This window comes from Mycteria americana, chromosome 5 (genome assembly GCF_035582795.1).
Source record: "Mycteria americana isolate JAX WOST 10 ecotype Jacksonville Zoo and Gardens chromosome 5, USCA_MyAme_1.0, whole genome shotgun sequence".
NCBI classification, from domain to species: Eukaryota; Metazoa; Chordata; class Aves; order Ciconiiformes; family Ciconiidae; genus Mycteria; species Mycteria americana.
Genome location: NC_134369.1, coordinates 16,282,370 through 16,297,328, shown reverse-complemented (window position 1 = coordinate 16,297,328; position 14,959 = coordinate 16,282,370). Strand labels below are relative to the sequence as shown.

The following is a 14,959-nucleotide window of genomic DNA, read 5'->3' as shown; positions in this document are numbered from 1 at the left end:
TCAGTGGAAACTTAAGTTGGGACCTGAAGGAGACAAATTTGCAGTATACACCCTTACACAGCTCAGGTTAGTGCCAATGGGCATCTCTGTACAAGTGGGCAGACAATAAGCGATGGTGGCAAAGCGAGTGAATTCGGGAGTACTTTTCTTGTATCATTTCTCTCCCATTCTTTCCTGTAGGCCAGTTCTGCCAGAGGAAAGGTGGAAGGAGCAACACGTATCTGGAGCACTGGGCTACAACACTGGTTTGGTGCTTCTGAAAGTTGGGGCGGGGGTGAGCAGGGGCCTGTTGCTTTTCAGCTAGAAGTATCTGTTCATAAAGCTACAATCATGTAATTAAAACCAACCAAATGAAAATTTTGGCAGACAACATTAAGGTGCAATCAGCTGACAGATAAAATATTTTTTGATCCAGGTCTATTCTTAAACATAGGCTCATATTCAAGGGCAGAATTTGCTCTGCCTTATTTAAGTCTCTAGGTTTCAGTGACTTTACCATGTGCTTTGGGTTTATAAAGTCCTGAAGTCAGCATAAAGCTCACTGCATGTCCAGGAACAATATCTTCTCTCCCTGGGAAAACAACACCATCCACCAGTTTCACTGCCATTACAAGTTCTCCATCCAAATAGCTGACCAGTTTGTACGGGCCCTTTCCCAGAGCTGTTGAGGAAAAAAATCAGAATTATCTTTCACGTCAAGTGTCACAAATGCTTGAGCTCTAAATATTATGATACAGCACATAAATAAAAACACATCTCTCCACTATGAAAATAGCTCTAGGTGCCATGCACTAAACTATAACAATGACCAAAACAAAGCCAAACTCTTTTAGAAAATACCTGATCTAAAAACTGTCCAAAATACTTAGTTTCAGTTTTCAAGATTCATGATTAGCTTCTCCTTTTCCTCCCTCTCATCCACTTCAGTTTCATAGTCACTTTAATAAAGTTAGCTGACTCCTTGGTTATTTGATTTAGAAGTAAATAGTGTTCTACAGACCACCCTGGAATCCCTCTAAAATGTTTATTTGTATGGTTGGACTGATTATACACGTTTTACTGTTCTTTAAAAACTATTTTATCGTATCCAAAGTGTGAGACATTTTGCAGAAAAAAAAAGTCTGTTGTCATCAAGTATCGAAGAACTCCTTGAACAGTGTAGATACAAACGTAACCACTGGGAAGTGAGATAGGAAGAAATCAGCAACATAAGCAAAAGAATGGTCATATTTACCTATAAGTAAAAAAAGCCAAAAACATGCGAAGTTATCTTACAATCTCACACCTCCTCACTTAGTTCCAATTTTACTGGAGAAACTATTTTAAAGTTTATTTTTAAATGTTATTTGAAATTAGTTTTGTAAACTTCTCTGTTAAAACCAGGCATTTGAGACCACACCTAAGCACTTCACCTCACTACCATTTTACCCACAAGCCAGGACATGGCAAGCATACATCTAAGGTAGAAGTGTCCCAGAACTTCTCAGCTGATAGTTGTAGCTAATATCATTGACCCTTAAAATCTGTTCCAACAGGTTAAAAGTTTGGACTGCAATTTGCAGCCTGCCCTCATATTCTGGTTCTCCCTAATCTTAAATTTTATTAAGAGTTTTGAAATCCTAAGGAGGCTGCACTACAACCAGAATTTTAGATTGTAATGGCAGAAATAGGTGGCCAGTTAGGACACAAGCCCATGCCTAGCTAAACATGTACAGTGATACCTGGTTACCTTCAGTGCAGGGAGTTGAAAAACATGTTTTAAGTTACTTAAAACATCTAGTGTTCTTGAAATGTTATTATACGTTTAAGTCTCATACCTCAGGCCCATCCAAAACTTGAGAAACCACAGCTACCAGCTGAGAATTTCCTCTTACCGAAGACAAAAGGCTTCTGCTCCTGCAGAAGCCTTTTGTCTATTTCACTCTGGATTCATGACAAAGTTACATAGAGAAAACCTCTCTCTGGTCTAAGACAGTTTCTTAACCTTCCTGTCTCCAAAACTAAGTAAAATTCTGGGGAATGCTACTATATTTGAGGTAGAGAAGAAAATCTTCAGCATAGAGATGGTTTTTTTCCCCACTGGCAGCTCTGAAACATCCTATGTTGAATACTGATGAGCTGGATTAGCAAACAGTAGGAAGATATGAAGTGAGAAATATATGACAACCATGTTTATTACAAGCTGGTTGCATGCACAACTCTCCACTATTTCAACTAATTTCTGTCAGTGAGAATTCAGTAACAAGTAAAACTAATAACACACTTTAAAAGTACATGTTATCATCTAACTTCACTACTACCACAGATGTTAGAGGCACTGTTTCATTCTGTTACAACTGCACTAAGATCATCTATTATCAGACTGTATTTCATTTATAAAACAAAACAATCCAAAAAGGAAATGTAAAACTGCAATCACCTCATATATTCAACTGGCCTTTATTTAAATTAATTTAAAGGCTTAAATAGTGATTTAGATAAAATTCCACTGCATTAGCAGTTTGACCCCACTCAAAATCTTTTCAGCAGTTGGTATATCAGAAAAGGTAAATTTCTTGGCCATATCATTTGGGCCTGGCACGTTGCACAAGTCTCTTCTAATTTAAACTCAGTCCCCCTCCGAGATCTTTCTGGGGTGAGCTGCTGCAATATGGAATCTTCTGTTAGACTCCAAAATATCACGAACCATCTGGATAGACAGGCTTCTATGTGAGCTTGATAAAGAGTTATAGAATAAATAGCAGGAGTCCTGACCATTCCTCACATCAGGCTGGGTTGCAGTGCTTGTATGTATACCACGTCTAACTATGCAGACACTCGCAATATAACGTTAAAATAGTCTGAATATGGATTCCAGTGTTAACACAGCAGTACAGCACCCAGTGCAGATTCAAGGTTTACTCTAGCACCTTGTACAAGTTTTGCACCTCTCTCTCAGAGCCATTCTAATGCAGCAGCAATGCTTGGCGCTCAGGAACTTAAAGCTAGGTCAGACATACCTAAATGGAGAGTTATTCCCCATTTGGGCACAAAAAGTTGAAATATCTTAATCGCTAGCTCCCTCTGAAGGCTGCGCAGGAGATCATGACTGGTTTAACAGACCCAATGGGTATCAGTCTTGAACTGCAGTATGCCTTAAGCAAGTACTGCCACTAGTACTAGTAGTGGGGTAGTGGGTAGTGCTAGGGGGCTGAATAGTCTATTAATTACTTAATGATTTAATTGTTTAATCATGATCCATCAATGCAAAGAAAATGTGTTAAACATATTTTTGGGAAAGGTGCAGGAATAAAAAAGATTATGAAATTAAAACCCTTTGAAAAAGCAAAATAAACCAGTAAAACAGAATCTTGGCTATTTAAATAATATAATCATTTGCAACTGTTTTCATTAGCACAATTATTTTTATACAAAATACTAAGACTTATATAAAAAAATCCAAAGATTCTATTGACATTTTATCAGCTCCTTTAGGACTTACCTTTGTTGAAATATTCACAATCGTAAGCTAAAAAATAAAAAGAAAAGAAATGCAGTTGCAGGCATTCTGCAGATAAACAGGTTTTCTATTACCCTTTACGATTAAGAGGTAAGCCAAATGCTTGGCCAAGTTAGATCATACACAAACATTTATTAAAAAAAATTATTGCCAAATATTTACTTCACTGCTTTAAATAAAATACTAATTTAAACTACACTGATTTAAATAAAATATTGTTTTCTAGCAGGAAATACTATGGTTACATACCTACAGCTGTCTTTTTGTGACCTCTAGTGGTTAAGACTAAACTTTGCTATCTTTCCATGCTCACATTAAAATACATGTACCATTTCTATCAAAAATTAAGAGTAACCCTCTTGCTCTATGGCAAGTTTGCTGTGTGACTTCGAGCAAGCCGCATACTCTCTCTGTGCAAATGCAAAGTTAGAAAAATGTTTGTTTCCTTCCATTCTTTCCATCTTGCCTTTTTTTAATCACATTTTTGAGGAAATTACTGTCTCCTGTTAGGCATTTGCACTAGGTGCCATAGAAGAAGGCTGCAGATTTTTTTACAACTTCTAAGCATTGTTGAATAGGGATACTAAGGTAATGACAAAGCCCTGCTTGAAAACCTACTTGTTTTTCCTCAGAAGACCTTTATATTTCACACTTGCTCTGGGGACAGTAGTAAGGCAGCTATTTTTCCTAGACCCTGTTAAGAAGTAAAATCCTCCTGAAGATGGAAAATACTTGAGCTGTTAACTTTGTAACTTTGGTCTGAGGGACACATGCTGTATCCTAATATAGACTTCCCATGACTTCTCCTTTTATATCATAGGACAAGGAATTAAAAATAAAAGAGTACCACCCACAAATATGGAAAGAACCACATAATCCAGCTAGACCAAAATGAACAGAGAGGCCAGTGAGAGGCACCCCCTCATCTTCCTACCAGTATGGCTTAGTGATTCAATTCATGGCCCCAGATAGATAACTTAATGTGATTGATTTTTCAGGTCTGGGTCTCATGAATGCAGACAGTGACAGCCACTGGCAATGCTAGTTAAGTAAACTTACGACACACTCTAGGGGACCTCCAGTCTACAGCAACTCCATGCTGGCAGCACTGATGGGCATATGCCGATACACTTGTACAGAAACACTCACAGTCACCTCCTTGGTTACAACCACATGTATCTGTCAAGCAGTTTGAGTAAAACCAGGTGACGTCAATCTGAAAATATAAATATCACTTATCCAAAATATTCATATAGACAGTGGCAACAATCACCTCAATATAAAGCTATGACTCTCTCAAAATTTAATATATAAGACTTTGAAGTATTGAAGATTTTAATTTAAATGTTTCCTGAAACACAAGAAAAACAGTTTAGTAGAACACATCATAAAATCTTGTACAGTACTTAGTAACACAATTAAGTCAATGACCCACTAAGAACATGCACCCTACGATACTGATGTGAGCTTGTGTGTTTTGTATGGTTTTATAATATTTAAACGATAATAAACTACGAATAAGCTTATGAAATAAGAAAAACTCTCTCTAAACTGATCACAAATCAATAAATCTTAGAAGTGTTAAGAAAGTTAGATATACATAAAATGTAAGAAATAATGAAGTAGATGGAAAACTCTTATTTTCATGTAAGAGTGGTTCATTCTCTTCATATTATTAGATAATTTCACAGGTGAATTTGTGATTTTTCCCTTAGATTATTTTGAAGTCTTAAGTGATAAAATTTCAAAGAAAACTGTAAATGCTCATTTGCTTGTTGAATTGTTACACATTCTACACAGATTTACACTTGAGTAATACTTACACACTTACAAGGAACTTAGTTGCTACCTACCTTATACAGTGGACTAAACAGACATTACATTAATACAACTTTAACATCAGCTTCCACTTGCTTCCAAAATAATATACAAAGCAACCCTCCAAGATTCCTGGTTGTCTTTCATATGAAATCTCCATTCTCCCTAGGAATGATTCTGACACACTCTAAGCCATGCACAGGTCTCAATACCTGAACATCTTGAGATATGTCATTTTCCATATAAGGCCTAGCTCTGGAACTCAGTCCCCCCTCATTCTCCAACTGAACCTGAGCCTATTGCCTGTCAGCACATGTTGTATGGCTCATTTATTTCCTTAGGTGGTTGCCTGAGTGAGGAGATATATGCATTTTTTTCTAGGAATGAGTTCTTCACATCTGATGCTGCCTAGAAGAAACTGTCAATGTATTTAAATATGACGGAAAAATGTGCCTGCTATGTAATACATTTGAGCAAAATAAAACAAGTGGTTATGCTTATGCAAATAGTACTTGGGATGAAAAAAAAGGCAACACAAATTGGGTATAATTTTGCCTGCATTAATTACAAAAGGGACTAACAGGACTATCCATATTGTAGAAAGCTAAATTGGTGCCAAAGTGGCTTACTGTCTAGGTCAGCTAAGTGCAGATAATCCTTACAGGTCCAGTTAAACATTCACATTTTAGAATCAGAATAGTATGGGTTAGACTTTCTTCATGTTCTCTTTTGCTACAGTAGTCAAAATTATTATATTATGGAAGACAAGATGAAGATTTAAAGTGATGTGAGTTGAAGAGTAAAGTTTGTCTCTAGCGATATGTTCACTCTCACATCTTTCTATAAATGACCACAACTCACCACTGGATGGCAAGCTTCAAACGCTTCACTTAACAGTATTCCACATTCCTTCTTGGCAAATGGCTCTCTAAGGGGATTCAAACTGCATGGATTTCGAATGTCAGAGCTGTCAACACACTTAACCAGAAAGCAAAATCAAGGTGAGAAACTTGTTTCATAACCGCTTTGTGTTTGAACTTGGAAAGCATAGTTTCGCTTTGTTTTTTTTAAGAGAGAGGTATAAAACACAAAACAAATGCATCATTTATGAAATAAAGCCAGACTAAGATACGGAATTAAAAGGGGATGCTAATCTGCAGAAAAGGGAAAGTACACAATCTGAAGAAATGTTTCATTTGTCTGAGAGCAGCAGAAAAACACATATATACATATAGGTCTAAACAGAGCTGCCATGAAGTCCCAATCTGCAGTCCTTCCGCCTGGATAGTCTAGCTCATATAAGTAACAAAGTTCACGCAGACTATGTCTAATGTACATTAGGAGTGTCAGAAATCAGATCTTTTAACTCTAACTACTAGGAAGGAACGTTTCCATGAACACCACTAGACACATGACATTTAAAAAGTTCAATTTTTAACTTGGAGGCATATGGAAAGAATATTTTTTCTTTCCATTGCTATGGTTGCACAGTTAAATACTTCCCAGCTATGAAAGATCAGCTAAACTGACAACACAGTCTAAAGTGAACCCACAATTCTTCCATTATGTAAAAAAATGACTACTTTACTGTTTAAACAACATCTTCAAAAACACTTATAGATTCAGAATATTGTACAGCATTTTTCTGTACACTATAGCGCTGTGTAGAAATCAAGGTGATTATTTTCTTCTCCTTAATGGATTATGGTATCTGCAAGAACCATTGATATTGCCATTTGCATTGCTGCCTGATTAATACTTCCAGAAACAAATTTCTGATTTCATTCTAAATAAATTATATGATGTAACAGCAAAAGATCTACTAGCAAACCCATTCTTTTTACTATGTACCTCTACAGCTGTCCAGCTGTTTCCAAACTCTTGTGAGTTTGTTAATTCAAAATTATCTGGAGTCCTCAATTCATTTACTGTCTTCAAATCAAAATTTCCACATAATCCAGTCAATTCACCCTGAGGAAAAAAGATATATATAAATAGATATATATGAAATATATATATAAAAACATATTTCCACATGATACAAAACACTACCAACCACAACTGTTTTCAAAACTTGCTTCTCAAGTTCTTGTCTTCAGTTGCTTAATTATAAATTTGTCAGGATTTGATTCTTTTCAGCTAAATTTCAGCCAAAACAGTTCAGCTCTTTGTGATATATAGAAAATATTTTATTTTAAGAACATAAACATTATTTCCTTTCAAGTAAGTATCTCCAAGCCTTTGAGAAAGCAGCTGATCTTTTGTTCAGAGAAATGACCTGTTTGCTAGCTGTGTGCTTTTTTTTATGCTTCAGCAAAACAACACCTGCTCCAGTCATATAAGGAATAAGTACTGAAGGAGAATGTTGCCTCAAAGATATTTGTTTCTGTTGTTACAGAAGTTAGACAATAAATAGTGACTGAAAAAAAGTAAATGAGAATGAATATTTTAATTGACAAGGTATCTGAATGCTTCTCTCCTTGACTCAGCCAGAGTTCCTACATGATTTCTGACACATTGTCTATTCTCTGAATAATGATAACATGTCTTACTTAATAAGACTTACATAAATACCTCAAAGAAATGGGAGTAAGTGTTGACTTCCACTTACCTGCCACTGGTGACCCATCTGTACATGAACTGTTGTTCTCTGATCCCAAAGAACGGTGATGTGCTCCTCAGAAAAGTGAACAACAGTGAAAAATCCAGCTTTCCATAACTGTATTTTTTGTAGTTTGTCCATGTAACTAGATAAGCTCTGTTCAAAATAAAACAAGGCAGCTTTTAATGTAAGTAATGTCATCACAAAATGTTCACTTGACAGGAAACAAAACACCTAAATAAAATGAACAACACAGTTCTCAGACAGAAGTCCAAAAACTGACAGAAGGCCACACAGGGATAAATTCTTAAACAAAAGTGGTCTGGATTTTGATTGTGAACTGTGTTGTATTTTTATGGTTTTCCTATTTAAAAAGTTGATTTTATATCAAATTTACAGGATGGGTAAGAGCAACTGGAGTGAAGATTAAAATGTTAATGGTTCATCTGCGAGGTAAAAAATTAGTCTTGAGGTTCCTGGTTATGATTTTCACTTAGTTATACATCATTACATTCAGAAAGCATTAGCCACATGCTTTTTCTGAATATAGATAGGTATAAAGATGCATGGAGCATCTTCTTGAAATAAGGAATTGTCTAAATATGTCCAGAGATTGCCATCTTATTTACATAAAGCATTCTTCTCTCCATCCAATAACAATCAGATTCCAAATTATTTGTAGCATGGACTAAGATGTCTGGTTTAATTACACAATACCTCATACAGAGAGACACAACTTCCTTTGTATAGTCCACCTATAAACTGTAAATAGTACTATTTATACTAAGATTACTAAATACACTAAATATTTACAGCAATAGAGTTTGCAGTTTGGCCAAAACAAAAATGAAATTAAGGCTGTGGAGGATATACCAGGAACTGCAATTTATTTTTTACAGCTGTATAGGAATGTTACTCCTATACATATTCCAGACCAGACTAAACTCTTAGTTCTAGTGGAATTAATAGCAAAACTCCCACTGACTTAAAAATATCTGGATTTTTCCTAAGACACCAAACAGGAATTAATTCTAAACAAAAGAATTACGATCATCTCATCTAACATTTTTGTGAAATATAGACAAGATTTTGTTTAAGGTTTCCATTGACCAATCCAGATGTGATCAGCATTCATGGTAAAGATATTTACGCCTTCGGCTACTTAAGTGGTACAGTAAGTTTTTGCTAACGAAAGGAAAAAACACCCAGAGAAGTACATGCGCTACTTTTTGATCAGTGTTAAAGGCTGAAACTTACTGGATTTCCAGTTTCATCATCAAATACTAAAAAAGATTTTCCAACATTGATGAAAATGTTTTTTCTGCAAATGATTCCAGTATTAAAGCAGTTAATATTCTCTATAATAATAGAAAAACTGGTTGAAGAAGTACCCTGAAGAAAAAAAAAAAAAGAAATTGACACTTTTTTTATTACACTAATATAAATATGTATATTGTTACATAGTTCATTTAGCAGAAACTTCAGTGTATAATTAATAAGTTATGTATGATTCAAAGTCTAAGCAACATAAAGCTTAAAAAAACAGTATGTAGTACTCAATAAAATGTACAGATAGGAAATAAGTAGAAGGATAGTTTTTAACAGGTAGTTTTTAAATCCAGTCTTACAGAGGCTTTACAAAAAAAGTCGCACCTTAACTAGGTAAACCTTACAAGTTCCAACGAAGTCAAATGTTAGTCCATCAAACGTTCTGTAATGCCGATCCCCATAGGCAGTACACATTGATGGGCAAGGATGGAAGGTGCATTGAAATGATCCATGCTGGCAAATGCTGAAAAATGTATGACCAATAATGGTAATATCAACTGTAATCATGGACAAATGACTACAGCTATTGAAATGAGAAGCAAAAAAAAACAGAAGCCAGGCAAGTATGATGGCTGTGGACAGAGCATTTTGAAATGTTAAGTAGAAGCAGCATATATAAATTGATACTCTGAAAAAAAAAAAAGTACATGTTGAACTCTCATACAGTCTGTGTTTCTTCCTGTTAGAATTTATAGGTTCCAGAGTATACAGACACCAAAAGGGCATTTCTTTTGTTGAAACAAGAAAATGCCACCCAAAGTAGTACAATTTATTCTCCAGTAACTCACATCAATAACGTGCTACAAGGATAAAGCTTTCTTTTTCAGCTTCTCACAGAACATTTGTTTCTTATACGATCTGAATCTTAGAATCAACAAGCAATGTGTCCTATCACTATAGTCATTATTCATTCTCTGCTTGAACAAGAATTTCACAGAAGTGCAAAGGAAAAATTTCAGTAGCACTATTTTGGTGCTTAGGTGCCTTAAAAGAACTGTGTTTTCTGTTGTTGGGCTTTTTGTTTTTTCAGATACCTAGGTATTATCATCCCTAAACCCTAGCCTAACAGTTTAGGGGCTTCCAGAATAGTTACAGTTCTGTCTATGGCCACCTTAAGCATCAAAATTCTTTCACCACACATACACTAAATGACTGTTCACACCTTTCTGAATTACCTTTGCTTTGTAACTCCCTAACAGCAAGGCTTTGCAGCACTGGATACTATGTCTCTTTCTGCATCACCCTCTTGCAATCTAAACAACGTTTTCAGAAATGACACAAGACTTATAAATAATGGATAGAATTTCATTTTCTGTATCCACAAGTAATTTTTTAAATGTTATTTTTTATGTTTCTAAATCACCTGGACACTTAAAAACTTCCCTCGATAAACACAGAAAAGCTGGTGCCCTGGTATAAGCTTTACTACAGGTATATTTTATAAATATAGGTTAAACTAAACCTAGCATGTGATATAATTTCGGCACATATCTAACTTTATTTTCAAAAATACTGAATTTTCAATTTCCTGATTAAATGAATGCTTCACATTTTACAACTAAAGTATTAATCTGACTTATGGAAGTATTTGATAAATCACTAATGTTTGGCATCTCATACACTGAAGCAGTATGAAGTTTTTTGTCACTGCAAATTTTCCTTTTCTGTTCATATTGCTATCATATATGACAGGGTCAGAACACTATTGTTATCAAAAGAGCAGCAATTAGCTAGAAAATCTAGGCAGCTCCAATTACTATTAGCATCATGTTTCCTTCTGTTCCCTTACCATGTAACTTGCACTAACCTGGAGTCATTTTCCAGATTTTCCAAGACTCCACTTATCCCATCATTGATTTGGCCCACTGCTTGTGTTTTGTATAACTCACATATATAAATATACTAAGCATGTGGCTAAAATAAGTTAAAAGTACAACATGTGAAAAGTGTTTGCTGTACCAAAGCACAAGTAGATGGCAGTAGGACTCACCCAGCTAACTCTAGTCACCTCAAAGCAGTACCTAAGGCAGGAAACTAATCAAGCCAATGGAGAGAGAGGCAAATTAAAATAAATTATATTTGGACTGAAAGAGTAAGTGCTGCTTCTCATGCTCTCTGTGAGGCATTAGGTTTTAGTTTTACTCTTGGCTTATTCAAGTCCTCCTCCACATGCTGATCTGTTAAGGGCTCATGCAGAAACATTTCTTAACATGTAAAGAGTAGGGAGCTCCTTTGTGCACCCTTAGCAAGTTTGCAGATGACACCAAGCTGAGTGGTGCAGTTGACAGGCCTGAGGGGCAGGATGCCATCCAGAGGGACCCGGACAAGCTTGAGAAAGTGGGCCCATGTGAACCTCATGAGGTTCAACAAGTCCAAGTGCAGGGCCCTTCACATGCGTTGGGGCAACCCCCGGTATCACGACAGGCTGGGTGATGAAGGGACTGAGAGCAGCCCTGAGGAGAAGGACTTGGGGATGCTGGTGGATGAAAAACTGTACATGAGCTGACAATGTGCACTCACAGCCCAGAAGGCCAACCATATCCAGGGCTGCATCAAAAGAAATGTGGCCAGCAGGTCGAGGGAGGTGATTCTGCCCCTCTACCCTGCTCTGGTGAGACCCCACCTGAAGTACTGCAACCAGCTCTGGAGTCCTCAGCACAGGAAAGACATGGACCTCTTGGAGCAGGTCCAGAGCACGGCCACAAAAATGATTAGAGGGATGGAACACCTCTCCTATGAAGAAAGGCTGAAGAGAGTTGGGGTTATTCAGCCTGGAGAAGAGAAGGCTCCAGGGAGACCTTATTGGGGCCTTTCAATACTTAAGGGATCTTAAAAGAGGGCTTTTAAGAACAATGAGGACAGAATTTTTAGCAGGGCCTGTAGCAATAGGACAAGGGGTAATGGTTTTAAACTGAAAGAGGGTAGATTCAGACTACATAGAAGGAAGAAATTTTTTACGAGGAGGGTGGTGAAACACTGGAACAGGTTGCCCAGAGAGGCTGTAGAGGCCCCACCCCTGGAAACATTCAAGGTCAGGCTGGACGGGGCTCTGAGCAACCTGCTCTAGTTGAAGATGTCCCTGCTCACTGCAGGGGGATTGGACTAGATGACCTTTAAAGGTCCCTTCCAACCCAAACTATTCTATGATTCTATGATTTGCATACTTTCTTTTTCAGGAGTCTTAACACATTTACAGTCAGAAGGAAGGGCTTAAGAGGTACACAATGTCTTCAAAGTCCCGTGCACCAGTCTTGTTTCATACTAAGTAAACTAGCATTTAGTTATCAGAATCTAGAGAGTCCTAGCTGGAAAAGCAGAGCTACTAGCATCTTCCAAACTTCAGCTAGCTTTCTTAAAAAAGTATTTCCTAGAAGTATTTGTTTAAGAACACAGAAGGCCCAATTCAGCAGCCCACAGAGACTAACCAGCATTTGCTCAATGGTCTCCACGTACAACAGCGAAGCAGCATAGCTAACTGCACCACTCATCTTACCTTGCACAGCACAGCACCAAAATGCTGCTCTGATACCTTCAGTTAGTGTAATAATCTTTTGTGTTTAATCTCACCTGCAGATGTAAACAATATCAGGCAGTTGCACTGAAAACCAAACTTGGGAAACCTAGAACTGCAGTTCAGCCAGACCCCAAACCTTGGGTTGAAAGTTCCTGACACTCCACTGGTAGTTTTGCCAGTTTAAGAAATTATTTTATTTGCCATTTTACTGTTCAACAGACAAACCAGATTAATAGTTATGTTGCTAATACTACCTCAGAGATGAGTAAGATGATATTTAGTATCAATGCACACTATTTCTGTGCACTAAATAACACTAAAGTCATTATAACTGCTATGAGTGCCTAACAAGCAAAAATGCACATTTCCCTTGACATATCAAATACACCCCTGCATACACACACAGCAGTCTCAAAGACTTTCTACACTTTGTATCAAGCAGAGCTTGTTGCAGACTTCCCATCTGTCAGTGGACAACTGATGGCCAAAAAGCCATTATCACTTAATCTGTCTTTGCTTCTGAATGTGGAAGACTAGAAAAGCCATGACAACCTTAAGGATTTGTACATGAATTAACGGGCCTAGCCTCAGAAAAAAAGAGAGAAGGCTGAATATCCAGTGTCTTTCTGCCTGCACTGCTGCTGCCTTTGGTGAAGTCTCATACAGATTAAATGGGATATAATAGTTCTTTCTGATGCAAGCAATCCCACACCAGGTCCAATTGGAGAGGCCTTTGGAAATAAGGGGGTGAATAACCCGGGTCGCTTTACCTGCCTGCCCAGTGGAGATGGCTTGTAAGTCGCTTCACCAGTCGACCAAAGGGCTACAAATATCTTCTAGAGCAGATACTGAGGACCTGACGAGAGGCAGAGGTAGGCAGTCAGCACAAGGCTGGAGGGGGCAAAGACATCCAGAGAAGGCAGTGATTAGGGCTGACTGGGCAAGCCTTCACCATACTAGGCTATATTGAGCTGTGCAGGCCAGGAGCAGTAGTTTACCAGGTGACACCAGTTGAATGTTCCTGGTAAGCTAAAAGAAGGGGACAAAAGGAAGGAACTGCTCTGCTGAGAAGGTGGAGGCAACACCACTACCATAGCATCTTGATGCTTGACAGTACAGCTGATTTTTCTGCAGGCTCTGGTAAGACAAATAGTGTTGCTTAGTGCCAGCTTGCAACATTCAATAGTGGTCAGAGAAGAAAATAGGCGGGGACCATCAGGAAACAAGTTTGTTTCAGGATCATGCAGATATGGTATATTTTTACATCTTAGCTCTTGTGAAGCCTATTGAAATGGTAGTGTACCATGTTCTACTGAGCGTGCTCAAGGAAACTTCGCAGAGTAACGTATCTATAGGGTATGTGCTGCATTTACAACACTGGATAGTAAAAGGAATAGGTTTCTGTGTGTATTTGAGTGATCCTATCAACCCTCGTTTATTGGAACACTTCCTTTAAAAGCTGATTGATTCATGAGTTATCTTATCCACATGCGCAAAATTAGCAACCAATTTATCTGTCACTATGCTCAGTACATGATGTTGCTCAGTACTCTCCTTAATTTACCATTGTAGCAGGCATATACTTATGGCCATGGAGTTATGTTTTGGGTCCTTAGACTGCTCAGATTCAATGCTAAATGTGAAAATGAGTAAGTTAAAAGCTTTTAACAAAAGTCACTCAGGTGTAATATTTGAAGGATTTTACCTGTACTTTAGGAACACTGACCAAGGAATATTAATTTAGATTACCTTGATAATCAAAACAATGATTTTTCTAAATCAAGCTTTTTTTTCCTAATTCACAAATAGCTGTTACTTTGTTATGTACAAGTTCCTTGAAACAATAAACTCTAAAAAAAAGGTCATTTTAATACCTCTTTGAACAAATGTAAATACAAAATCATAATTTACCAGAATCTGGTGTGAAATTTATGATTAAGAAACATGAAAGAATAATCAACCCATAAATGAACAACTAAAATAAAATAATCACCTAAACAGATCTCTGCTTACCATGTATGACAGGAAGAAATGACTTTGTCACCTGGAAAGTATTCCTTTCCTTTCCATGAACATGGACATTCATCTGCTTCCAAGCACACATCCCCATGTTTAACAAGACTATGAAAAAAAGAACAAAAAACATACATTCAGCAGAAGTACACCTGGTATCTATATACAAAAATATTTTCCCAAA

The 14,959-nt window shown here is 37.1% G+C and overlaps 1 protein-coding gene across 1 annotated transcript in view; it reads right to left on the bottom strand.

Moving 5' to 3' along the window:
* OTOG (otogelin) overlaps positions 1–14,959 on the bottom strand; it is a 108,956-nt gene that overhangs the window by 43,146 nt on the left and 50,851 nt on the right. Inside the window, exons 24-32 of the mRNA XM_075502231.1 lie at positions 14,776–14,883; positions 9,573–9,711; positions 9,177–9,311; positions 7,929–8,075; positions 7,169–7,288; positions 6,179–6,295; positions 4,559–4,715; positions 3,482–3,508; positions 497–661 (exon numbers count right to left, since the gene is read on the bottom strand). Of these exons, the coding sequence (XP_075358346.1) occupies positions 497–661; positions 3,482–3,508; positions 4,559–4,715; positions 6,179–6,295; positions 7,169–7,288; positions 7,929–8,075; positions 9,177–9,311; positions 9,573–9,711; positions 14,776–14,883 (1,115 nt within the window). The remainder of the gene's footprint in view (positions 1–496; positions 662–3,481; positions 3,509–4,558; positions 4,716–6,178; positions 6,296–7,168; positions 7,289–7,928; positions 8,076–9,176; positions 9,312–9,572; positions 9,712–14,775; positions 14,884–14,959) is intronic.